Source organism: Pseudopipra pipra, chromosome 17 (genome assembly GCF_036250125.1).
Source record: "Pseudopipra pipra isolate bDixPip1 chromosome 17, bDixPip1.hap1, whole genome shotgun sequence".
Lineage (NCBI taxonomy): Eukaryota > Metazoa > Chordata > Aves > Passeriformes > Pipridae > Pseudopipra > Pseudopipra pipra.
The window spans coordinates 5,427,489-5,454,962 of record NC_087565.1 but is presented as its reverse complement, the minus strand read 5'-3'; the positions used below and the strand labels follow the sequence as shown (position 1 = coordinate 5,454,962).

General features: G+C 43.8%; 1 protein-coding gene across 1 annotated transcript in view; it reads left to right on the top strand.

Annotated features, from left to right (window-relative positions):
- Nucleotides 1–27,474, top strand: part of NTSR1 (neurotensin receptor 1) — a 56,434-nt gene that overhangs the window by 16,978 nt on the left and 11,982 nt on the right. Inside the window, exon 2 of the mRNA XM_064674073.1 lies at nt 21,553–21,754. Within this exon, the coding sequence (XP_064530143.1) occupies nt 21,553–21,754 (202 nt within the window). The remainder of the gene's footprint in view (nt 1–21,552; nt 21,755–27,474) is intronic.

The following is a 27,474-nucleotide window of genomic DNA, read 5'->3' as shown; positions in this document are numbered from 1 at the left end:
TTCAGAGCTGGCCATTCAGGGTCCAGTAGTTAAGACTGTCAACCATTAAGATGGCCTTGGCTGAAAAGCCAGAGACTCTAAGCTAAAATGTCCTTGTGCATCATCAATATAATTATTTTCATGAAAAATTCCAGTTGTTATTAACCCATTGCCTGTCATGAGTGTCTCTAAAGCTGTCACTACTGAGGGGTCCTCTGTCATTTGCATAGATGTGATACTGGAGATTTTTCTGCCTAATTCTATTGAAATTGCCCAGCAGAGCTACAGAATACAGAGAGTGCTGGCGCTCAGAGAAGGGTGATATCTCTGCCCTGGCTTTCTCCAGATGCTGGTGTGGTATCTCCAGGCTGCAGCAGCAGGAGAATTTGGTCCTCCCTATTGCACTTATTCATTCATGAGTGCTTGTCGCAGGAAAACTGGGATCCAAGACTGTGGAGATGCAAGATGCAAATTCTTGCCCAAGCAAGAGCTGCATTCCTGCTTCCAGTGCTCATGGGCTGGAGCCACTATTTCTCCTTCATCCTTCCTTTCCACTGGAGATGTTCCTTCTGCACTTGGGAGAATGATGGGGTTTGTGGTTTCACGGTGAAATAATTCATTTTCAAAGGAAAAAAAAAATGTTTGAGTCAAGCCAAGAAGAATGAGATAAACAAAGCAGTTAATTTGGGGTTGACCTACAGCACTTTGTGTGCAAATAAAACTTCTAGTTCGAGCTGAGGTGGGTCACTTTGCTTCATTTTGGGCTTATAACACATCCTTTTCTTCTGTATTTTTTAGCTTAGGACAATTCTGAAATAAAGCATATTTTCTTATTTAATATTTTGAAATGAAATGTGTTAGTGTTTCCAGGGAGAAAACGAGTGTTTATTTGAAAACACTGAAATAGTTCAACATTTCCCTCTTTTTTGTCAATACTGTATATTGAATTACGACAAGCAGCTTTTGGTTTCCTTCCAAAAATTCATTTTTCATGAAATTCACCATTCTCATAAGAAGATTATTTGTCTATAACTGCTGCATACCTAGAGCAATGTGTATATATAGATATATATATATATGTCTGTCCTGTACCACCCATCCTTCTGCATCAGCCTTCACCTTGTGTGGGCTGCTGAAGCTTGAACCAGAGACCTCCAAAAGTACCAGCACAGCATGTTATCACTCACTTTAGAGCTTCATTCTGCAGAAGGGGTCTGAAAAGACACAGCTTTTGCTGTGAGGGCGTGTATAGCAGCTACTCACAGGTCACAACACAGGTACAAGAGGCTTCAAGGAGCACAACATCTGCTCTTTCATTTTTTCGTGGCAAATAGAACTGCTTTAACCATTAGAAACTCCTTACAGGACAAAGACATTTTCCAGTTGTTTTCATTCCCGTACAACGGCGTGGAATATATCCCTAAATGCAAAAAGCTTTTAAATTCTCCAAACAGATCTTGCTGGTAATATTTTTGTGGAGCTTTCACTGTCTCACCGTGATGAGTCAAAGCAAATCTGATTTGGCTTCATCACACCCTGAGCCAGGTTCCATTTCTTTTAAACATTTTAATTAATGCATAATAAATAAGGAAACTGATACACAAATTGTCCCCTAGAAGTTAGGTACAATCTTCTAGGCATTCTCTCGCGATTCATTTTGTGTAAAGTGCCTGTCTTCCAGTGTGTCTTTTGGGTTTTTTTATTTTGTTCTTGCTTCTTCACTGCTAAAGATCAAATGTTTTTCCTTGTCTGTGCCAGGCATGTTCCAGAGAGATCCTGGAGGAAGAGTGTTTAATAAGATCTCTAACTGGCTCTAAATAAATTAATCCAAATAGCACTCAAATGGCTGGTGCCTCTTCCTCTTTCTGTTTGGTTCAGGCTCTTTATTTTTGTTCTCAAGTTGTGAGACTGGCTGTATCATTAAAGATCAGACAAATCCCTTTTTTTATCTGTATGATCCCTGCTTTACCAAGAGTTGTGCCACAAAGCAGAACTTCTGAATGCCTTTGCAACAACAGGCAGATCTTCACCTGTAAAACATTTTGGCACACTTGAATTAGGTTTGAACTCCACCTTTAGAATTAGAGCTGGTCCTGCTATCACATGCATGTATTTATACAAACAGCCATTCTTCATGCAAAATGGCTTTACAATTCCACTGAAGGGGCTTTTGCAGAGCCAAAAGCATCAGCTGCTTGTAAGAACTGCACCTGCAGAGACCTGGATGTACCCGGATGCCGATGGGTTTGGGGTGAGTGAGGAGTGACCTGCACTTCTCAGGTCCCTTCATAAGCTGTGAATCTGTTGTGGTTAAAGCTGACATCAACCTGTCATTGTAGCTATGAAGTACCAGGAAATAGAAGGTAAAATGAATAAGAGTTGTAAGTAATGGAGAAGAGAGATATTTTCAAAAACCAGCTGGGTACCCTCAGAGGGGGATTGCAGCGTGATTGGAGCCGGGGATGGAAAGTTGCTGTATGAGCAAATTAGAAACAGAATATCAAACAGAGCCGGATCTGAAGAGAGAGAAATGAAGGTAACCAACCCAAAACCTGAAAGGTTCAGATGGTCAAGGAAGATGATGAGAGAAGGCAGGAGAAAGGCACCTTGGTGTGGAGATGTCTGGATCTGGGCAAGGGAGTCATGGTGCCTTGTCTATGTCAGCAAGGAGAACCAGTGTGTTTAAACCATCCCCAAAGGAAAACATCCACAGTAGTGACAAAGGGATGCTCAGCAATCCTCTGGGCTGGCTGACACCTGGCTTTGGCCATGGTCCTCTATCCTATCACTCACATATTGATTGTAAACAACAGCTCAGCAGGGAGTTGAGTTTTGGCAACATTTAATTTCTACCTTAAATAAGATCAAGTGATGCCTCTGAGCTGGTAATTCAATACAATCTAAATGGAGGGAATGACTCACTTCGTGAGGCCCTGGCACAGGTTGCCCAGAGAAGCTGTGGATGCCCCATCCCTGGAAGTGTTTAAGGCCAGGTTGGGCAGGGCTTGGAGCAACCTGGGACAGGGGAAGGTGTCCCTGCCTACGGCAGAGGGGTTGAAATGAGACGCTGTTTAAGGTCCCATCCAGCCCAAACCAATCTGTGATTCCCACCAACTTTACCTGCAATGCTTTACCTTTACCAGCTCCATTTAACTGCAGTAGACACGAAGGAAGCAGCGTTTGCATCCTTGTGTACACCTATTTTTGAAACCACTTAAAAGACAATCAGAAGGAAATTGTGCCACTACTCTTCTTGCTTTGCCCACGCTGCCACCTCTGCTGAGCCTGGCTTGCCTGAGACACTATGACCCATTGCCACACAAGAGAGCTCAAAGTTCAGGGTAAAATAAGCACTTCTGCTCTTGCACGCTCTGCTTTAATATCCCTCTTCCTTCTTCAGCACTTTCAGTACCAGTGGAATAACTGAGAACATGGATGTTTTAATTTCCATGACTCAATTTCTGAGTTGGCAGCACACAGCAAATAGAGGAATCACTTCTCCAAGGTACCACAAATTCCTTTAAACAACCATGACCAGGCTAAATTATCTCTGCATCAGTGAAAAGGCAGGTTTTGTCCTGAAATCTAAATGTTGCTTTATTCATTTATAATATTCATGCACTCAGTCTGCCAGCCTGGCTTTTCAGGTCCCCTGTGGATGTTTTTATTGCCTTTAGTCAAGGCAATATTACACAGGAGTTAGATTGAGGTATGGAAAGTCAGACTCCCCAGGGTCACTTGAAGGCTTAATTTAAAAATAAACCTTGATAGAAAACAGAAAGTCACTGTGAAAATGCTTGGTATGAAGAGGTTTAGGCTATATCTTGTCATTTGCTGCTTCCATTTATTTACCTGAAAAACAGGAATAATGAAAACTTTCTTGGACCCAGAAGGGAGTGGATGGTTTTGCTTAATGAATCACTTAACGTCTTTGTCCATAAAATGATGGATAAATGCATCATACTTCCACCATTTCAGCACTGTGTATCCTATTCTCTCTCCATGAAAATTCATTGCTGTACCTGAATGCTGAGGGCTAATGAGAATTCTCTGCACTTAAAGGGCTGAAATTAAAATCCCACAATTATCAAACTATCTTCCATTAGATGGAATTATTTATGAGAAGATGTCTTTTAGAAGACTCTCAGTTTTTACAGAAGTAGGTGTCTATGCTTAAAATTCATTCCTTGGTTTAAGGGTAGCAAGGGTCACTGTCTGTCTTGATTTTTTTATTAGCCTTTTGCAAGTAGAAATGATTTTGAGACAGGAATAGTGATAGTGCTGGTTCTCCATCCCTGCCTTATTGTTGAAGGGAGAAAAAAGACTGGAGATATTAATTACATTTGAAAGATATCACATATAAAAAAAAAAAAATTGAAGAAGTCATCAGTCACTGAAATGAGGAGAATATTTCGTTTTGAAGCCAATATGCCCTTTATTGAGACTGACGTGTGCAGGTGCTTGCCTGCTGTATTGCTCAGCCTTTGGCTGTGAGGCTCTGAGCCCTCTGCTTGACATATGGACTGATTCTGTCCCTCTTCCCATCCCACACTGACCCACATTCTCACAGTATCTTGGAGAAAAATAGAGTGTCTTTAAAACATTTTGAGGCAGAAATCAGCCACCAGAGAGACTCACATCAGAAATGGCAGGGGCTGGAGCATCTCACCTCTTCTGCTTTTTACCTGGATTCCTGCCAGCAGGTGACCCTCTGCACAGGGAAGGTGAAGGAAGTTTGACACATCACTCCTGGGAGGCTGCCAGAGTCCTGGTGAAGGAACTCAGCTTTCTCCTTGGTCAGGGAAATTGTGTCAAAGACTGAATGAATGGCAGAGCTGGAGAAGAGCAGCAAGGGGACACTTTGCCATCACTGCCAGAGGGGACAAGGATCCTCCTGGTGCCAGGAGCCTCCTGGCTTTAACTGGGGTAGTTGTGAGCAACATGCTTAGGCTGACATGCTGTCAGGGAAGGGTCAGTGAGCTCACAGGGCGAAAGCCAGGAAGCACCATAAAGGCTCTTTTCCCCCAGTCCCTGGGCATCCTTTCAGCAGGCATCTCGCCCGTGCCAAGCTGGGGTTTGTGCCCACAAGGGACAGCGTTCAGGGCAAGCCAAGCATGTTCTGTTTGTGTAACTGTGAAAGCCTAAATGCTCTGCCTGCCCGAGAAGAGAGACCAGGCCCAGCAATGCCAACTTTACGGCACGTGGCAGCAGATTGTGCCGGCAGCTGCCGCCCGCCCGCGGAGCTGCCTCTGTGGCTTGGAGTGCCCTGCCCTGGTTTCCTGCAGAGATGGACGTGGCACATGCCAAAACAACGGCGGTGCTGCGCGACAGCTTCCACATTGAAGTAGCTTTCTGCGAACAGATGTAGGGAAAAGGATCAAAGGATGATTTCGCTGTCAAATTTTGTTCAGCAGCGTCAAACAGAAGTGTGGTGTGTCGGTTCACTGTTATGTAGCAAAGCCAGATGCTCCCAGTGCTTCGAATGAAAGGTGCTTCGTTTCACTCCTTCAGCTTGTTCCGAAACCAGTTTTTAGTAATGAATTAAAAATTTTAAAAAAATTAAAGACTTAATACTCAATTCTTGGCTATGAATATTTATGGCAATATTGGACTTGCAAATCAAAGGTAATTTAAATGTCAAAACTGGTGTAAAGTCTTTCCTTTGGAGGATAAGTTGGAAAATTAAACTTGATTACAAGCCATAACATTGGAAAATTAGCATCTTAGGGTATCAGTGATAAACACTTCTGTACATCCCCTTTTTAAGTCATATATTTTAAAAAGATGAGAATTAATTTTAATTAAAAAAAATAGCCCCTTAATTAACGGTGAGGTAATTAACAGGGGAATCCTGGTTGCATTCATGACACTGTGATTACTTCATCTTGCTAAATCACTTCCTCTTCTGCAAGGAATATGCCTTCACAACTATTTGGAAAGGAGTGGTTTTAACCTGAGACAGTCTCGTGTCTGGGCAGCCTACCCCAGGGATAAAAGCATTTTTTCACTGAAATTCCTGTGCTTCAAAAAGGAAATTATTTCAGTTAACGCATGGCAAAGGCCAGTGTAAGTAAGTGCCAGCAACAGCAGCTGCAACTTCTCTGTGAGCAGAGGGTGATGTTACCAGCAGCCAGGCTCAAATCCTTCAACAGGACCATGAGGTGCCGGCAGAGATTTAGCTCCTGATCCCCTGCATTGCAGAAGTCAGGACACTGGATACCTGCTCCAGGTCAGCATTCTCAGCCATCCCTCCATGGATCTTTGTGGTTTTGAGAAAGGAAAATCTGAAAACCAATCCTACTGTTGAGAGCCTAAGAATTGCACTCCAGGAGTTTGAACTGCCATGGGGAAATAGTTAGAGATTCTTCTAAACCTGCAATCAGAATTTTGATTTCAGGAATAGCAATCATATCTTTGCAGGCAGCTACAGCTCCATAAAGAATCCAAGGAGTTACTTAATCCTCAAACTTCCCTTATCCATCACGGTTTTAGCCAACCTGAGATGCTGCCTACAAACAGATGTGTACCCCTACTGTTTGGGGTAAGGTCCAAAGAAATTTATAACAGGAAAGAAGCCATTCCACAGGCAAAACATTTTCCTCATGCCAGTCATCTGCTGGCTGGATTATGCCTTAGAGGAAAGCAGGTTACATAAAGTCTGCATTCAGTAATGACTCCTCAGTAGAAACAAATCTGACATTTGGCCTATTAGCCTCATTTGCAGTCTGACCCAATAGCATTTGGTCTCACATGTTCATTTTGCACTTTAATTTGAAAAAAAGAAAATCAATTTTGAGAAATGGGAAAGCATTGAGGAGTTGTCCGTGCCGTGGTTTACAGTAGAGGGCCATGACCTTCTCTGTCTGTTCTGCCTTGAGTTCATTTTCTGAGAGACCATGTGGATTTGGGGTTATGGTGCCTTCCAGCTGTCCAGTTAGGCTTTGGACCTGCAGCTTATTAGGGCCTGACCTGTTAAATGCAGTGGGGTTTAATTAGCACAGAGAGACACTGTCACCCAGGATGGATGGCTCATATCTGCTTTCCTCTCTGTCTATGCTACATTTAGGATTTCTCTCTCTGCTAGTCAGTTGAGCCAACATATACTTCCATAATGTCCCCATTATATGTGTATTTATCTGCTGATTTACCTTCCTGTCTCTGTGAGGTGGCAGGTCAGCAGCCTGAAAACAGTAGATCCTCTGAGCTCCTTGGAGATGTCAGATCTCTCTGCAGTCCCTCTGTCTCATCTCCCTGGCAAAATGGCTTTTCTCCAAAAATATGTTCCCCCCCCCCAGATGACACCTGTAATTCTACAGTAAGAGCAGCAGAGTGCACAGTATTACTGTAAAAATATTAAATAGGCCCTCTTAAGTAGTCTGAAAGCTTGTGCATGAATTATCCTCCTGGTTTCTCCTCGGGAGTTCATGGTTTTCCATACAATAATGTTTCAAGACCCCAGGTGATGTCTCCACAGCAGCCATGAGTGCCCATGGTAGCCCTGAGAGCACAGGTAGATCCATGTGGAAGGTGGTATTGGCTGTGGATGGAGATGTCCAGGTGACTTGTGTCTTCCTGGGAACCTCTCACAGCAGCTGCTGTTTTCCCTGGAAGCCCAATTGTAGTGCCAAACTCTCCAGACCAATGTCCACACTCACGTCCCACTGCGGCTCCAGTTCCTGGCTGATTCATCTCTTGTGTCCATCTTGAACGGAGAATGAGCTGTCCCAAAGCTTCAGGCAGGGAAATTGCTCCCTCAAATATAAATGCACAGTTTCATCCAGTTCTTAAGCCTCCTTTGAAAAAAATGACTCTGAGCATCTCTGGCTATCAAGCTTTCATTTGCATCCCTTTCCACATTCGTTTGAACCATTTGTATTTTTTCCTTACAACACAGGAAAAAAAAAAGGGGGGGGAAAGTGACAGACACATCGACTGAGAGTGAATGGGATTTTTTTTCCACCCTCTGGATCAATAGTCTCTACTTTCCTCCTCCAGCTCTTCACATCCTCAGTTCTCCATCTCTCTCTTGCTGTAAATATCCTTTACAACGGATGGACTCAGAAAATGTGCTGAGGAACACGCAGAGCCGTGGATAAACCAACAGCCACACTCAGATCACATTGGCTGGGCTAAGAAAGCATCTGAAAATGATGCAGATTATTAAAGGTCCTTCCCAGAATGATAAGCTGTTCAGGATGGAGGCTATTTCACAGCCAAGAGCTGCTGAGGATGCTGGGGATGCTGGAGCCAGAAGCAGGACCAAGCAGCAGCCACCACCTTGAGTAGGAGCCCTGGGACGTCAAGGGGACACCGTTTCCTTCTGACCTCCCTGCCTCCCCCCAAGGAACAGTCTCTGGATTTGAGTGACTGCGACGTGCACAAATTTTCTGCTGGTCTGTTTTTTCAATAACAGCCATGACAAGTACCCTGCAAGTAAAGGACCTCATTTCAGCTGCTCCCAAAGTCAGCAGGAACAGACCTGAAAAAAAATACAATGACATCTCTGGTGATTTAAGTGGCATGAAAAAAGCAAAAGTACCAACAGACTTGCATTCAACTGGGAGCACGAGAGGACCAAGTTGCTCTCATTTCACATTGTATTTCTATTTTTTTCCCACTGGCACTCAGTTTAAAATCTGGGGGTTGAAATGTGGGTGACACACAGCTAGTGTGTGATAAAGACAAATCTGCTTTTGTGTTCAATTTATGTCTTGCCCAATGCAAGAGTGGGAAAAACACAAGAGGATTCGGCCAGTATAAAGGAAGTGCTCCACGAAAACAAATGTGCTTTCTGAATTCAAAGATAGAAAAATGCAGGGAAGTGAGTGAGATTTCTCGAGTTTAGTAAGATCACAAAGAACCTGAGACCTTCATCAATAGTCCCTTAATCAGTAAAGTCCCTAAATCATGAATAGTCCCTAAATGAGTAAAAGAAGCCTATAAACAAAATGCACTTCTTGATTTGCCTTGGTCACGCTGCTCGAGTGCAACAAAGGGAGATAATTTTAGTCCTTTCTCAAGACACTACCTACATGTTTCCTTGGGAGCTCATCCAATCATCCTGATTAAGAGGTGCATAGTTGGGTCTCTCAGAGCGGTAGGGGAGAGAATCAGGAGAGATGAGCCCACACTCGGTGCTACTTGACATCGCCTGTGCTCGAGAGGTCAGCTACATTTCCAAAGCAGAACATCTTGAAGGAGAGATGCAGATCTCTCCAGCCCACTTCAAAGCCTGATGAGGAGAGGGACAGGTACTGCCTCCTGGGACAGACTGCTATGGAAATAGGGATGTCAAGAGGGTCCTACAGCATTAAATTACTCGAGAGAAAGCTAAAACCTCACACTGCTAAATGTCACCACTGTGCCAAAGCCTTTGTGTCGCTCAGCTGTGAGAGTAGGAGAGGTGCTGGTTGCTGCCTTGGCTGTGGGGCACTATTTTAGACTGCAATTAATTTGTATAAACTGGAAAGAAAAAAAAAACAACAACCCAGAAGAAAGGAAAAAGACAGAAAATCCACACTGCAACAGCCTAATAAAGCAACTTGGGGAGGAACTGAAGCATTTTCTCTGTAAACTGAGGAATGTTCCACACTTCAGCTTTAAAGTTCAGACCCCCAGAGAGATTGTAAGATTTTAATTGCTACCTTAATCAACATTTATTAGTGCTAACCAAAGCTCCTCATGGATTTAAAATTCAACCCAATTGTCAACTACTAATTACTTTAAGTAGACAAGCTGTTATTTTACCAGCTATATTAATGATACTTTTCAGCATATGCGAAATATTACAAAAAGCTTCAGAAAATTTGATACTGAGATGTATTTCAACAGATTTTATTTTTTTTTTTTGCCATGATGTTACTTGTCTTTCAGACACCTATTACCCTCTTGTACCTCCACCTCACCTGGCAGAAATGCAAAACCAGAATTGGGGCCAGTGTGTTTTTCAATAGGAGAATGATTTGTTCTTTCCATTTGTTTGGGTTTTTTTTTTAAATTAACCCTCCTTTGAATCCTTGTGCAGTGTGTGCCTCATGCATCAGGCTGAAGGCTGCAGTTGCTGGCTGGTTTATAAAAAAGTCTCTTTCTTAAATCTTCAGTATCATCCTGGAGATGGAGCTGGTTTATTAATTACCCTGAGCTCTCGCTCTGAGGAGTGCGTGCTCGCCTGTCACCCAGCTGCTGGTTGCATCCTCATTTTTTTCCCCACAAAAAGCCAGAGGGTGGGGGCACTGCAGCTTTGCCCACCCACCCTCTGGCCCCAGGATGGGGCCTGGCTCAGACACCAGCAGCAAAAGGGGAGCTCAGAACCCAACTCCTCCATGCTGGTACTCAGACACTGTGTTGCCACAGTCCATGTGGAAAACCGGAGTCTGACAGGCACCACGTGAGCCAAACAGACCCACATTTTCCTCTGTCATGATCCACCTACCAAGAGAGTGTGGGAAGGAAGAACGCAAGCACCGCTTGATTTAACTGTTTACTGCTCTTCACAGTCATAAATCTTTGCTTATTTTACTCCCATGCTTGTGTCTTTGGCTTTATTTTACTCGTGAAACAGACTGTTTTAATTAGGCTCCTGAAAGAGAGTGATTTCATATCTATGTAGGCAAAAGCCTTCCATTTTGACTACCAGGGGCAAAATGACTCAGTATTGCCAGAACAATAAAAGCTGGGGGATAACTGACAGTCACCATGGTTTGATTTTTATTTTTTTTTTTAATGTTGTCTGTGAGTGAATCCACATATAACAGTCTCATTCATGACAACAACTATCCCCAGCAGGAATCAAAGAATTCTGGATCAAAAGGGACATGTTAGAGAACCAAGGACCTGGATATTAGCTCACAAAATCAGCTGCTGTTATTTGTTTATGTGGTGATACAGCCCTCAGACACGTGTGCAGTCTGTGCTCTCCTTAAGGCTGTGGGGGCTGCCCCTCCCACACCCACCCCAGGCTGCAAAACCCACAGAGCAGGAGCAGGAGCGTCAGATATGCTGAGCACTTGCAGTTGTGCCCAACAGCACAGCAAAGAGGATGATTTTCTGGGTGGAGAAGGACATCATTAGCTACACTCAACAGAAGGCATCAGCCTGCACCATGGGAAGCCCTGAGCCATGGAGACATTTTCTTTGGATGAATGTCCACCACGTGAGCTCCCATGGCTTGTGCAACTCTCGGTGGGAAAGGAGAAACGGAAGAGGACAGACAGAAAATAGCTGCAAAATCTGGATTAGGATTACTCAGATGTCAGGACCATTAGGCACTGTATGAACATTTATTAAATTATTTAGAGGGCTGACAAGCAGCAGAACTGGAGAACCCCAAATATATTGTGATAGGAGATGGGCAATATCCCTTTGGCGAAAACAAGTAGGAACCAAAATACCAGCAGATAGTGAGAACTGAAGTCCAACTGCACTGGTAAATTATGTAAAGCTTATTTCCAACCTGTCATTTGAAGCTGAAGTATTATTTCCCCTCCAGTAGAATATAGCTGCTGGGGAGGGTGAGAGGGAAATAGTGACAAAGATCTGCGTGTTCAAAGGGAAAATCAAGAACATTATTCACTGAGTTTTTGTTCAACCAAAAATATTGCCCTAAATAGTGCAATGGATAACTAGATCTGAGGAGAAAGGCAGAGGCCAGCAAACTGACAGCATACAAATTGACTTTATTCTTTTTTGCAAACAAAATTGGGTAAATTGAATTAATTTACCTTGTAGCTCACTGTACCAATCACAGGAAATGAAGAAGGAAGATTTCCTGAAGGAGGAAAGGGGGAAGATTTGCAGCTTTCAGATTAATGATGACAAGATGGAGGGTCATCACTGTTGCTCTGTCACTTTTTCCATTGTCCTTCACCAGGTACAGGAAGGTGGGAACCAATCTGTGCCAAAATCCTTCAAATGTCTATTCCACTTATCCTTCTTAAATCAGTGGCAGGAGGCCCTAGATCAGCTGAACAGAGATGTACAAGACCCAAAATCATCATCTTCATCAAACATAATCCTAGAGAGAATTTGCATTGTTTTGTTTTTTTTTTGTTTGGGATTGGGTTCTTTTCATTACTGGTTTACTCTTTCATTTTTCTAAATAAACATTTATCCTTCAGTTTTATCAAGTGAAACAGCTGAATATCCATTATATACATGGCATTTCCAGTGCACAGAGGTAAGGCTTAAAGCCTTCTCATTTGCCCATTCTTCAGCCTGTTTTTTCCAGGATTCCTGAATTTCACAGCTTTTCTTTCTCTTTGGGGTCTGGAATCAGCAGAACTATTCAGGTTTGAGATTGCTGGCCAAATATCAGGAAAGCAGGAATATTCCTCTTAAGAATAGTTACAATGAAGTAGTTTCTCTGGCATTTAGAGAGGTAATGAGGAGGTCTGAGGTCCCTGGGGATTTCGATACTTGGGTGTTACCCTTGTGTACAGTTGGGGACAATAAGCTTTATATAAATCACTTATGGATGAATCATACCTTTTGCTATTACTTGTGATAAATCTGAAAATACTTTAGGCCACAGGATTGTAACTATGCATAGAATTGAGCTTAAATGATCCTTCAGGTATCCAGTCAAACTCAGGAATGACACCATTATTCAGTGCTCTGACATCTTTGCCAACCCATCATGAGCAAGATGCCCATTTGAGTTGTTCTGCATCAGATGTTGTTTTCTATGTACAAATGTTTTCTCCAAAGAGGGAAGTTTATGAATGGGAAAGCTGGTGGAATGTTTTTGCCATAGATATGATGGATTTTTTTTGTCTGTGTGCAATTTATTTCCATCTGTTCTGTATCTGACTAACTCCTGTGGAGTGTGTGATTAACTCTACTTCTCGAGATCATTAGCTGCTCTGCATTTCCATTATAGCTCATCAGCGTGGGACCACACACAGGCTTGAAAATGTTACACGTTGGTTACTCTTAATACCCTAATCCACACTGCCTGGTTATTCTCTGTGTGGTGACCATGGATCTAAAGAGAGAAGCCAGGAATGCAGCAGGCACAAAATGCTAATAAAAACAGACTTTAAGCAGATCCTCATTCTGATCTCAATGCTAGAGCTAAATTAAGCCCTTTGGAAGAATTCATGGCTGGTGTTATCCAGCTGGAGACAGATCCAGAGGCATCCAGCCAGCACAGAGAGAGGAGAGGACCACTGCACTGCCCATTGCCACTTCGTACTGAGTGAGTCCTGCTTTTCACCAAGTTGCAGGTACTTGCACCTTGTAGATCTCCAAGTGCAGCACAGACTGCAAACAGTGCATGCTGTCACCCTGAGCCTTGTAGTAACATGCATTTTCTTCTGATATAAGTATCTACCAATGTAAAACCAGAAACACCTTCAGAGCATCAAGCAGCCAGAGCTCAAGTACAAGTCTTTTGCATTATCCTCTGTGTTGTCTTTTAAGGGGTTTTCCCATAGTAAGTAAGGCCAGCAAATGGATGTGTCAGTAACAGATGCTCACATGTCCTTGCCATGCAATTAATTGAGCTCCAGTCTCATTGACATTAATGGCTTCAGGGCAGCAGCATCATGGGGACAGGAACTAGACCAGTGACTTGGGATCATCCATCAGCTCCATCTGATAATTTATCTTCATGGTTGTCTGCTCTCTTTCTTCACCTAAGCAATGGTACCTGCAGTCCCCCATTCCCAGACCCCATCCAAAGTCAGAATAAAAATGGGACTCCTGCAGAGGTCTGAAATACAGAGATTTGGCTGATTCCAGCTCCTGTGGCTGAGGTCGGGAAAACCTATTGAGTTGTTTAATCAGTGATGGATTGGGCAGGATGCACCTGTGCTCCAGGCTTTTCTTTGTTTTTTTCCCCCCCTGAATGACACCCATTTGGTGTCCTGCTCATGCTGATGTTTAGATCAGGCTCACACACACATCACTGCCCCAGCTCCCTGAGGTTGAGCTGCTTGTGACTGCCATCCATCCCCCTGCTCCCATACAGCCATGCCCTGGCTTCAAGCTTTGCCTCCGTGATTCATAGCTGATCACACACTTCGGCTGTGTGACCCCTGTGACTGACAACAACATCTCACATCATCGTAACCTTTCTTTGAAATGTCTGGGTTTGATATTCAACGCTTTTGAAAAGGTCTCCCTGAGGCAGAGGGAAGGTGCTCCTCAGTCTCTCTGAGCACCCACAGCTCCTGGAGTTGAACAGGGGAGGTCTTTGGGATGAGATTAGAGCAATTCACACAACCACATTCTGTTTCCTTGGAGAAGATGTATGGGATGTGTACTCACCTCTAGCTGGATAGAAGAGGTACAGGGTATACCATGAGATAACATCCAGGGGGGTTTGCAGCCATTTCTCAGGGTGCTTTAAAGAGAAAAATATTTGTTGGGTTTTGGTATCCTGTCTTTGATTATCCACTGAGCTAATAATGGGATATAATATCCTATCACCTGGATCTACACAGATATTTGCACACTGCCCCTGATTACGAGGCAATGGGAAGGTCACTTCACCCAGCTGATGACAGTCCTTCTGTGTGTCAGGGCAGTGGGGTTTGTGTCACACTGTCTGGTGCTGTGAGGGCATCCTGCTGGATTGTAGGATTCAACCACACCTCATGCAACTGCCAAGTGAGGGCATCTAGTGCCACCCATCCACGTCACCAGCCTCTCTCCAAGGGTGACAGCTGTGTCACACCGTATCACACTGTCAGGGCTGTTGGAGATTGCAGCCACCAGAAATAAAACGTGACAGGCAAACCTGCCTGAGTTAAAACTGGCAACGAGGAAAGGTCAAGCTCCTGTTCGAACACACTGTTAGAGCTCCAGATCCACACACAGGCTTTGGCACTTGGCCCTGTTCCTATTTATCCAGGATTTGTGCTCCCATACCAGGATGCACTTAATCAAGCTAAATATTGGCACTGATACCCTGCAGTACAGGTCCCCTCAAAAAATTCCAGAAGAGCTGAATTCCCTTGTAGGCTGCAGTTTTCCAGCTTCCACATTTTTCCCTGTAACAGTTACTGGCTCCAAAATCAATGGTTATTTTCTTCCATCACTCACAAACACAAACCTCTCCTGCCCCATTGGATCTAAGGAATGGTATTTACCTGATAACCACGAGATACTTTACACGGAAATCTGGAGACCTATGCAAAAATAGGGTTTAATTAGATGGTAATTTATGTAGTGGGGGGGAAAAAAAGCCTTTGGATTTTTCGTCAGACACACCCTGTGGACATCAAACGCGAGTGCCTTTGCCAAATGCCCCCTTTGACATCCCAACACGATGCACCTTCCCCTTTCCTGCTTTGTCTTCTGCAGATTGCCATATCCTGGAATGCAGTACTGTGCTTATTAACAATTGAAATTATCCACTGGGTGGTTAAAAAAATGCTAATTCTGGCTACTGAGTGCAATAACCAGTAATTTTGTAAAGTACATTTAGTCAAATAAGATTTTTTGGCAGCCAAATGTTGTTGTAGCAGAATGTGCTTTCCTGATTGACATATGCTAACAATACTGCCTCCCCAGTTGGGGGGGGGGGATAATTTACTTTCCATTTCCATTGGAAATGAGGTGAAACAGAATGTGGTAGATTGTTAAAATGCAGCTCTGTGGTTTAATAGATTTGCTCAAAACCACGAATCAAACATTGCACTGCACCCTCAGTCATCTCCGTCATCACTTCCAGGAAACCAGCAAGGACACACCTCCTCCTGAGATAGTTTTCTGCTCCTTTGGGGTTTCTCAGCCACTTCCCCAGGCATTTCTCCAAGAGCATCTGCACTGAGAATCCTCCCCAGCAGAACATGGAAAGGCTGCAACCGTCTCTCAACATTCCCCAGGTGTGTCGCAGGGAAATGAAGTATGAGAGAAGCTTAGTCAGACCAGGTGAGGTTTTACCAGCTCTCCAACATCCACACTTCTCTCCATTTTAATTGTCCTTCCCACAACCCTGAAGAGGAAGGGAGAAAAAATTGCTCTGAGCATCCCAGCTCACTACTAGAAGGGGCCTTGTCTCCAGAGAGGTTGCAGTGACAGAGACCAAGGATTCGGCTCTGCTGTCACCTCATTTATCAGGCAACAAGGGAACAACTCTGATCTCTGCCACAAAACCTAGGGTTAAAATTATCCCTAAATCTTAGCTGCCCCTGATGTCCACTCCAGAGGCCTTGCTCCTGGTGGCAGGGCATCCAGGCTGCTGCTCCATGGGAACTGTGCTGCTGCTGTGACTGGGTCTAGGGGATTTTATTTACTTATTTAGAAAAAAGGCACGAGGGAAAACACAAGACACATTTTCAAAAATCTTTTATAAATCTCGATAATGGAACATTTTCTCATCAAAACTGTTTCAATTATCATGAGTAGTTCTCTTTCTTGGCTGTTTTTATCACAAATACTTCCAGTGTTGAATTTGCTACTCTATCTCCAGAAGAGCCTTTAGCCTAACTTTTTACTTTTAACCACTTAAGTGCTTCAAGGCCTCACTCATCAGCCTCTCCAAAATCATGTGCTGATGGACCATGGGAACAGTCAGCTGTAGGTGGCTCAGGTGATAGAGTTTTGCTGGGAGCAATGGTTGTCCATAAATGCCTGTAACAGGTGTAATATTTGTAAATTTTCCCCTCCTCCTCTTCAGATACATCTAAGACAAAAGTCTGGGCTTGTAGGAGGGATGGAAAAACCTCTTCTTTCAAAGTGGTCTTCGAGTCTGTGTTTCTCCAAAAGTCAGCTTGGAGCACAAAAGAATAAATCTGCACTAAACTTCTGATTTACTGGACTTGTTTAAGCCCTCTGGGGAGTCCCTGTGAGAAGTTCTGTGCTCACCGTCTCCGTCATGGTTGGAGTGAGCTGATGGCTGCTTTCAGTGGTAACCCAGGGAAACCACACAGTCAAATAATTTGAGGGACAACGTGACTAAAGTGAATCACGTCAGCATGAAGCTTGGCAGAGCCAGGGGAGCAGTTTTCTGTACATAAGATTTAGGAAGAGTTGCAAACCTGAGAACTGAGTTCTGGTTTTGGGTCCCTTGGTTTTTCTGGTCCCTTCCCCTGTGTCTCTCCCATGTTCCTGTTTGAATGGAAGATGAAAACTCACATCTTGCTGAATTCTGTAGTCTTGTGCAATGTTTGATTTTTTTGAGTTGACTATGAGGCTGATAGCTGCATTTTTTTCCCTTCCAGGAGTTTGACTTAATTTCCATAAATTTCCATTTCCCACAAGCTTATGAAGCCCCATGCCCAGCTCTGCTCTGTCTCCCGTGTCCTGCAAAACCCTGCATAACTTTAATGATTCATATTTCATTTTAAAATCACCTTTGGCAATAGAGGGCTAAGAGAAAGCTGGCACTAATAGTGCATCATTAGAGAGCCAGGAAGGCTCCGTACCTGGGTAGGGCAGGACCCCCACGGCCACTAAGATGGGGCAGCTGGAGAAAAATGATTCAGGTCTCTGGCTCTCACTGCTCAGACAGTGCTGGAAGGGAAGGTTGCTGTTCTGTACGAGACAAAACACAATTTGGTCCTGAGGACTAATCCCATCCCACAGATGCTGCCAGACTGGTGCTTGAACGGCATTTAGGATTGCACTGATTACAGGAGTGACAGCAGCATGGAAGTGGGTTAGTGTTTCATTCTGTCCTGCCAGTGGCAAATATTGTAGTATTGGATTTTCTTCTTTTTTTTTTTTAATGAGGATTTAGCACTCAGTCATGGGGTTTGTGGTGTTGGGGTTTTTTTTTAGACTAGAGAGCAGCCAGTGCTAAGCCCTCACATGCACAGCTTTAGGCTTCTGCACTGAGCTCATTCTGCACGGCCATGCCCATCATGGTGCTGGGCAGAGACCATGGGACTGGTGGGTTCACACTGATGCAAACACATCAGTTTTGAGGGGGAGCAGAATCAGACTGAACTGTGCTTGGATAGGGCAAAGACGAGGCCAGACCCCTCTGCCTGTGCATCCAAACAACCCTGAACACAGAATTAGTGTAGATCCAGCACCACACAGACTGTCCTTTCCATGGCAAGCCAACCTAAAGCCTGAGACTTTCAGGTCAAACATGAGCCTGCACACTGCCTAAATCCTCCTTCCTGGGGCCAAAGTGATCTGTAAACATACGTAAGGACCCAAAGGCTCCCATGGGTGTTCACTGACAGCTGTGGCCACCTTAGTCCACTGATGTTAGGAGACACTGTAAAAAATCCCATTAAACACCTCCACAAGTCTTCCTGCTCCCGAGCTTTTGCAAATGTAGTCCTGAGATCCCAGACCAGTTCCCCTTGAGTAAGTGGGAAATTTTCCCCTGACTTTGAAGAGTTGTTTGAGGCACCAGCTCCAGCAGTGTGCAAAGTCACCTAAAATGAAGTGTTGCTGCATTGATGTGCACAGTGTGCTGGGGTCTGGGCTCATGCAGACCAGCAAGCAGCTCAGCAGAAAAACGTGAAATACAAGGGGTTTGCAGGAGCAGAATTGGCTTTTCTAGTCTTTATGGCCCTCAGGAGTTTGTGTTTGTAAATAATTCTTTCAACAAATTAAAGCATTCTGCTACTGGGGAAAATATTGATTTTTTTTTTTTTAACTATATGAGAGTTTTGGTACAAATCAAGACAGGGTAAAAATCTTTAAATATAGTCTTTGATAGAAAGTATGCAATATTCACACTTTTACTGTATCAATTCATAAGAGGGAAAGTCAATGCTATTCCAGAGAACTTCCCAAGCTCCTTAAAGATTTCTCAGTGCAATTATGGAATGAATCAAGGCTTTTAAGAAAGCTCAGGAAAGACTTTCTGAGTTCTGCAAAATTATATTAAGCAAGACTAATTTATAGCTAGGGCAAAGTTTTTTGAATGAAAACCAGTAAACTCTGAGTCTCGTGTAACAAAGCAAAGCATTTACAGAGTTAAGTGCTGCATTTTGCTGATGTGCAAACATTGCTCAGCAGTGAGAAAGAAAGGCATTTGGCAGCTGAAGCCACAGAAATAAGAGTGAGAACTGCAGGGCTCATTTCTTAGTCTGACCTGGTAAGTCTGAGCAAGTTATTTTACCCCTGTGTGCACCAGCTCATCCCAGGTGCATCATGAAGGTTAAGTTAACCAAGAAGATTCTTCACAAACACAAATTACTCTCTTATTTTGTACCAGCTGCGAAGTTGGTCCTTACTGCTTAATAATCTGTCTTAGCCTGTGGACAGGACTCCAGAAGATAACTCTTCATTATACGAAGGAGGCTGTGAGATCTTTTGGAAGCTTAGAAAACTGCTTTATATTTAACAAAAGAGGTCATTAACAGCTTGTAATAGTGGGGTGTATCTAGGAATTCACTCAGTCCAGAGGAGCTCTATTATTAGAGGAGAGAAGATGTTCTCACCATGTGGGTTGCCAGAGACAAAACCCAGCTGGTACTTTTGCTTAACACAGTGAGATCCAAAGCACAAAGCTGTAGGGACACTTCATCCATCTAAAGAAAACTTTGGCAACAACAACACAGCCTGTCTCCACCTAAAGAGGGGTGGCATCTTCAAATTTATGGACAGAGAAACTGAAATGCTTCTGATTGCCAGTGCACCTGCTCCCATATGCTTATGTGCTTCTTCTTTCTTTCACAGATCCCCTGTAGCATCTTGGGACTGTGGGTGGATTGTTTCTGTTCACCTCTGGCATTTCTGAATCCCTCCAGAGCAAAGAGAGCACAAATCTGCACTAGACACTGGGTGTACAGCAAATCTTGTCCACTCTGGAGATGGGCCAGCAGGGGTGGGTGGGTGGAGAGGGGTTGTCTCCAACCGAGCAGATGGAGCACTAGTCTGTAGATGAGGTTTTGCAGTCTGAGGAGGGTTCCTGGTGTTGGCTTGCAGTGCAGGGTTGCTTCTGTGGTTTAGATCACTGAGGTGCAAGATAAGTGGCTTGGGGAAGAAGTCAGAATGCTCTGGAGCCCTACCACCAGGCAAATTCCCTCTTGAGTTTGGTAGTTTTATCTTTCTGTCATTTTATCACTTTTAATACAATTGCTTCGACAGCAATTTGCAGCACAGTTTTATTCTCGCCAATATTTTGAAATTTCAAATATTTAAAGGGCTTTTGATTTGTCCCACACTCATCTGAGTGATGTGTTAAGTCTCCTTCTGAGCTGTACAGCAGAGAGGATGAGCCCCTGGGGTCAGCAGAGCAGCTCACCATCCCACCATGGCAGCTTTGCCACAGATGTGTAGGCAAATCCTACACATGCCTGTATTTCCCTGGACTGCCATTTGTCAAGCCCAGTTCCATTGAGGTTTCTAGGCAGCCCAAAAGGCCCTCACAAAGCTTTGCTGCATTTGACATGAACAGTGACTTCTACTTGATTCAATCACTGTTTAATTTGATCCTCCATTTAATTTTATCAAAACCGTAGTAATCAAATAATTTGTACTAAAAACATTACAACTTCCACTTGTTTATTCTGATCAATTTTAATCCTCTAAGGAACAAGGTTTATTGGATAACTTAGTTACGAGATAACAAAATGCTGTCATTAAATCTACAACGAAAGGACAGAACACAAAAAAAAATGAAAGTTAAGAAGATCACAAGGAGTGCTCATAATGCAGCAGAAAAGACAATAACACACTGTTATTTAGAAGTCATGGTACGCATGATGAAAGCTAAGCAGCATCCTGCTGTTTGTGAGATGGGAAGATCAATGGCATGTTTCAGTTGAGACATTTCAGGCAATGAACTGCGCTGAAAAGGGAAAAGAATGTAATTGGATGTGAATGAATTTGCCTTTTTTGAGTGTTGACCCACATGAAAGAACATGCGTCAGTGATGTTTGAGTTTTCCCTCTGCGCAATAAACCTTCAAAAGCCAAAACCAGCTGAGTAAGAGGAAGGGAAAGATTTCTGCTACAGGCTGTTCCTCCATTGCTTTGAGAAATTAAAACACTAGAACCATAGAATCACAGAATCAGCTGGGTTGGAAAAGACCTCCAAGATCATCAAGTCCAACCCTTGATCCAACCCCACTGTGGTTCCCAGCCCATGGCACTGATGCCACATCCAGTCTTACTTGAAACACCTCCAGGGCTGGTGAATTCACCACCTCTCTGAGCAGCCCATTCCAATGTCTGATTACTCTCTTTGTAAATAATTTCTTCCTGATATCTAACCTAAACTTGCCCTGGCAGAGCTTAAGATCGTACCCTCTTGTTCTACTGCTGGTTCCTGGGAGAAGAGGCTGACCCTCACCTGGCTACACCCTTCTACTGGGGAGTTGTAGAGAGTGATGAGGTCTCCCCTGAGCCTCCTCTTCTCCAGGCTAAACAACCCCAGCTCCCTCAGCCTCTCCTCATAGGACTTGTACTCCAGTCCTTTCACCAGCCTTGTTGCTCTTCTCTGGACCTCCTCCAGCACCTCAATGTCCTTCCTGAACTGAGGGCCCCAGAACCGGACATGGCACTCAAGGTGTGGCCTCACTTGCACTGAGTACAGGGGAAGAATCACTTCCCTGGTCCCGCTGGCCACACTGTTCCTGATCCAGGCCAGGAACTGATACTACCTCCTGTCCCGCTGATCCTTCTCATCCCCTGACAGTGCCGCGTCTCTCCCCTGCAGGTCAACACCTTCATCTCCTTCGTGTTCCCCATGGTCGTCATCTCCGTGCTCAACACCATCATCGCCAACCAGCTCATTGTCATGTTCAAGCAGGCGGCCCAGGAGAACCAGGTGTGCACCATCGGCGGGCAGCAGACGATGCTCAGCATGTCCATGGAGCCCAGCCGCGTGCAGGCCTTGAAACACGGCGTGAGGGTCCTGCGTAAGTACGGGCTCCTTTGGGCGAGGGGCTGGGCCGGGGGGGTCTGAGTGAATGTGATTCGGACAGGAACAAGCTGAAATCGGTGAATGCTTTCCCTCAAAACGTCCTTTTCTTTTGCCTTCACTTCTTGATTCGCAAAGGTAAAGAACAGACCTGTTCGCGTGCAGAGACTCTCTGAAAAAGCAAAACCAGAATTTTAATGATCTGGTCAATAGCAACTTAAGCCTTGCATGTAATCACTTCACTCCTGTTGTTTTTCTGCAGAGGTTTGGTTCAGGCAGAGCTTAAATAAAAGATTCTGCACTCAGGAATTGAGCTGTTTTGCAAAATACTAGACAGCTCGACTAAATAAGCTGAGGAAAAGACCAAAGAATCTGGTAGCTTAAATTTATAGATGATAAAGCAAAAGCTGTTCTAAAGTAGTACCCAAAATAGCTAACAAAGTATGTCTGTACTGGTTTTAAACATTATATGGTGAGAGTTTGTTAGCAGAAAGCTTTCTGGCTGGTGTTTAGAATGGTTTGGTTTGGAAGGGATCATAAAAATCACTTAGTTCCAAACCACCTGCCATGGGCAGGGACACCTTCCACTAGATCAGATTGCTCAGAGCCCCATCTAACCTGGCCTTGAACACTTCCAGGGGGGGGGCATCTTGGTAGCTGAAGTGCTTTGCCCAGGGCCATATTTCCAACAAGGAGAGAAATCCCTAGAGAAGGCTACAAGAACCTTCATGAGATTTTTCCAGCAGTTTTTCACAAGGGGTGCAGCCCATACAGCACTTTATGCCCATACCATAGATGAGCCACCACATGCATCCCAGCTTCGAACACTGCACTGGGAAACACTTACTGAGAAAAGGGATCATTAAATTCCCCATAATTATCTTGTTGGACCGTGTTTATTTACTGTCTTTGCACCCCAGTGAACTGTTATCCACAGGGGGTTGAGGAGGGAGCCTTGCTTTGGCTAAGAGCCTGCAAGGTCTCAACTCCATGCTATCCTTTTCTGTTTCTTAACACTTCTGCCTGCTGCCATTAAGTGAGAAGCTGCCTTTTCTCACTTTGCTACAACACCTCACACCTCTCTCTCCTTTCAGCATTGTATACTCTTTGATCATCAAGAAGAGAGAGCTCTTCATGAATAATAAGAGAGAAGCCTAAACTTACACCTGGCATTGCTTGGCAGTGGTGGAAGTGCATCCCTTGCCCACAGGTCTACGTCTCCTCCAAGGCACTGAAAAACAGCTCTTCTCTTTCTGATCAATGAGTGTAATTTTCTTTTTCCTCTTCTTCTTCAGACAAATTTTTGCTTTTGTTGTGTACTGCAAAAGCTGAGAACAGGTGGCAAAAGTGAGAAGCCTGAAATGGTGCAAAAGGGCACACCATGGGGCCCCCAGGCAGTGATGCCCAGATATTCCATGCATCTTTGCATCTCTGCAGGGCCAGCCTGGCAGCAGGATTGAGCTCCCCTCCCTGCTAGGAAGACAGTGAGAGGGTGGCTGCTTGTTGCTTTTCTGTGCTGAGGAAGATCCAGCAGATGAAAAAACCCTTGCTCAGTTTTGTCTGTGATTCATTCCACTCTGCAGAAAGGCTTTTTTTATCCAAATGTGAGTGAAATCCTGCTGCATCTCATTTTTCAGATGCACTTGATTACTGGAGGTGCTTGATTCACATTTACTTTTGTCATCCCTTCCTCACGACTTTTTTTTTTTTTTAATAACCCAGGCTTGTGAGCTGTCAGAAAAGTAGCAAAAAATACACAAGGATGCTCATGATTTATCCAGGCATCCATGGCAGCCAAAGCCATGTACAGGATCTAGGCTAATTTATGGAAGAGGATGGGAAAAGAAAAATGACATTTGTCCCCACTATTAAAACTGTTGGCACAAAATCAGAGCTTCACAGGGGTCAAAGTATTTTCCATTTCCAAAAGTGAACTTTGGCCTGAAGAACAAAGAGGCTGACTTTGGATTAATGGTGAAATGTTTCCGAACTTGTAAAACTAGTGCTTAAAAAAGAAATTTTTGCAGCTCATGGTGTGCAGAGCTGTTGGATGAGATCAGAGCAGAAAAAAACTTTCTTGCTCCAAACATACTGAGAGTAGGTATTTGTTTACACTGAAACAGGAGCTGAAGGTGATCAGACTAACAGCTTCATTCGAAACATCCACAACATCATTTTCTTCCTCTTTGGTAGCATTTCTGTATTTTCTTGGCTGTTTCTGACTTTAATCATCTATAAAATAATGAGGGTGATCGGGATCAGGGTGAGGATGAGAGTGGTCATGTGTCAGCCCTGTTGCCTGGAAGCCACCTCATTAATTCAGTAAGTATATGATTCCTGATTGTAGTTCCCTCTCTGCTGTCAATGTTCATCAGGTGTGAGGATCCAAATTCAGTGAGTTGCAGGCACTGGCAGCTTCCCAGCTCTTTTATGAAGATAACAGGGCAGCCAGTTCTGCTGTTAAAAATACCTCACATCAAGAGATTTCACACTTTCCTTCCTCCATCCAATTCCTTCCATTTCTCCAGCTATAAACCACCTCCAATTTGTATTATTATTCCTTGGCTATATTACAGTCCTGGGATGCTGAGTGTCTCAGAGCTGTGTGATGCTTCACAGAAAGTTGAATATTCTCTGTTTGCGTAGCCTGATATGCCAATAATTTGATAAAATTCTAAATAATTCTTAAACACTCACATGCACACACACCCAACAGAGCAATCATAGAATCACAGAATGGTTTGGGCTGGAAGGGACCTTAAAGACCATCTTATTGCAATACCCTGCTATGGGCAGGGACGCCTTCCATTAGACCAAGTTGCTCAGGGCCCCATCCAACCTGGCTTTGAACACTTCCAAGGATGAGGCATCCACAGCTTCTCCAGGCAACCTGTGCCAGGGCCTCACCACCCTCACAGGGAAGAATTTCTTCTGGTCTAACCCTTTCCTCTTCCAGTTTGAAGCCATTCCCCCTTGTCCTGTCACTCCATGCCCTTGTCCAAAGTTCCTCTCCAGCCTTCTCAGAGCCCCTTCAGGTACTGGAAGGCTACAAAAAGGTCTTCCTGAAGCCTTCTCTTCTCCAGGCAGAACAACCCCTATTTTCTTAGCTGTTCCTCACAGGAGAGGAATTCCATCCAACAAGCAGCCTTCAGTGGGTAAAACCTCATTTACTCTCTCAGGCCATTGCATTCCATATGCAGACATAGAAAGCCATATAAACCTTCTGCACCTCATCACATTCCAAACAGCTGCTCAAAAATCAAGGTGTATTTGAGGTTGGCTCAGGATGGAAGTGCTGTTCAGCCAAAATATCTTCTTGAAAGGGGTCGGTTTTATGACATGGATTTATACCCCCACCAACACACCTGCCTGGAGCCCGTTCTCCTCCCAGCAGCCCTCAGCACCTCCCAGGTGCCTGTCAGATGAGTTCCCACATGGATGGAGGGAAGGAGTTATTGAATAGCACAGCTGAGCTCTGATAACGATGTTGAGACAAATTGATGGACATCAAGGGGAGGCTTTACATGTCCCTGGATGGACGCTGGCTAAGCCTATTAAAATGTAATCAGTTGCAGGTAACATTTGCTCTGTTACAGAAGCTGCTTAGTGAAAGCAATTATAAAGCACTTAGAGGTTTAACCAATTAAAAGAATATCCTTCAGTCTCCCACAGCTGGCTGGGTGATGCCTCAGTAAAATGCTTTTTAGCAGATGAAGTCAAACCACGTTTTTTTACTGAATATCTATGAATTTTTAAATGATGATTTTGGGGTCTCTGCATCTCTTCAAGTAATACAAGACAAGGCCAGGAATTAATGATGTATCCATGTATTTCATTAATTTGTGCATTAATAATTCCCCTTCTGAACAAATACTTTGAAGAATTCATTCCTTTCTCCTCACTGGTGCTGCAAGTCTGAGTTACCCATTTCAGAAGGAGAATATTACCATGAGATTTAGTATAAGCATCCTACAAACAGGAATAGTAAATAGCTCATACTTTGCAGCCACAATACACAGAACACCACCAGTCTAAAAATCCTCAAACAGATGTGTTTCATAATTCCTATATTCTAAGGGAAACAAATTTATTTATTCAGGAATAATATCTTTTGCAAGAAAGGAACAAAATTCACGGCAGTTTGTAACTCTAACAAAAGACATGAGCAACTCCAAGTGGAGTTCAGCAAAACCCCCATGGCATTAAGCATGAGTGGAAGCTGAGTTTTACAGCTGAAGCGTCACACTGAAATTTGGGAGGATAAATTACCTATTTAACAGTTGTATATATTTCCCAGAGATGTTTATACTTGTAGGTTTACTTTACAGCCTGCCAAGTGACATAAGAAGAAGAATTGGAGCGCTCTATAAACACCATCCAAGGAGCAAAAAAGGGGGGGGGGCAGGGAGACTCTTTTTTTCCCCTCTCCCTTTGCTGGCACCACAGCTTGGGCTGTCACAGCTTTCCTGCTGGGATGCAGGCTTTTGTGGCTCCATCTCTGCAGACATTTCCAAGACCAGTCATGCCCTGCAAGCAGATTTTCCAGGTGTTAAACCTTGACAATGTGAGTGTTTGAAAAGTTAACTAATGTGTTTTTTAAACATAAGGTCTGGCCAGGACCGTTAGCCAGTGTAGAAGCACGCAGTGAACACAGCTCCAGGGACCCTTTGGGAGGAATGAAGGAGATATGAAACTTAAAACTGGCAGGGAAAGAAGAAAGGGGCTGCAGAGGAAGCCAGTTGGGGTTATACCTGATCTTACCAAAAAAGAAAGAGCCTTGAACCTGGTGAGGAGAAGACGGGAGCCCTTACATATCTTCCAAAGGGGAAATTTTCTTCCTTCCTTCTTCCTTCTCCTCCAAACATCCAGACATTCCCAGGGGGAATGGCATGAATGAAGTTTAAATTAAATCAGGAAACTTCTTCTTTAATTTTCAAAAAAGTAATTGTCTTAGAAGGAAACTTGGGAAGAGACCCCAGTTTGCACTGGGACAGCAGATGTGCTGCTTTACAGAGCCTGTTCTTGGGCCAGTTCTAACCAGTATTTTCTGCCTTGCTCCTGATGGATGAAAGTGGTGCCAGGGCACGATTTAACCAGCAGCATGAGCTGGGGCAGGAATTCACATCTGTTTTCAAATCTGTCATCTGAAGCCATTGAAAATCAGGACTGGAGAATATAGTCTGAGTAAAATATGTTGATTTTGCATGCCAAAAGTTTTTTCCATTAAGTGTGCTGTCTCACTTTCACTAGTAAAGAAGTACTTAGGGGAACATGGCTCCTTTCAAGCAAGATAGCATCGTCTACCCATCAATCCAAAAAAGAGACAGTCCACCAACAGAAGAAAAAAAAGTAGGAAATATGCTGGAAATAGAAATTAAAGAATCAAATCTAATGTTTACACTTATCAATAATATATTCCAAAGCACTGGGGGATTGTATCCAACAAATGATGTGTGCTTTCAGTGGTGTCTAAAGGAGCTGAGGGTTCCCCAGGCTCATTGCTATTTCCAGATTCTTTTTCTTTGCTCTCCTGAGCACTCATGGTGCATTCTGGTGATTCCCAATCTCCGCCAGTAATATCAACTTTTATGGAAATCCTTTATTCCAGAGCCTTATGACCCAAATACCAACATAATTGGTTTTAATTTTACTGGGCTCATACCTATCCTTGCAGCCTCTGCAGTCCCCGCTTTGGGGCCCACTGATATAAATATTGCC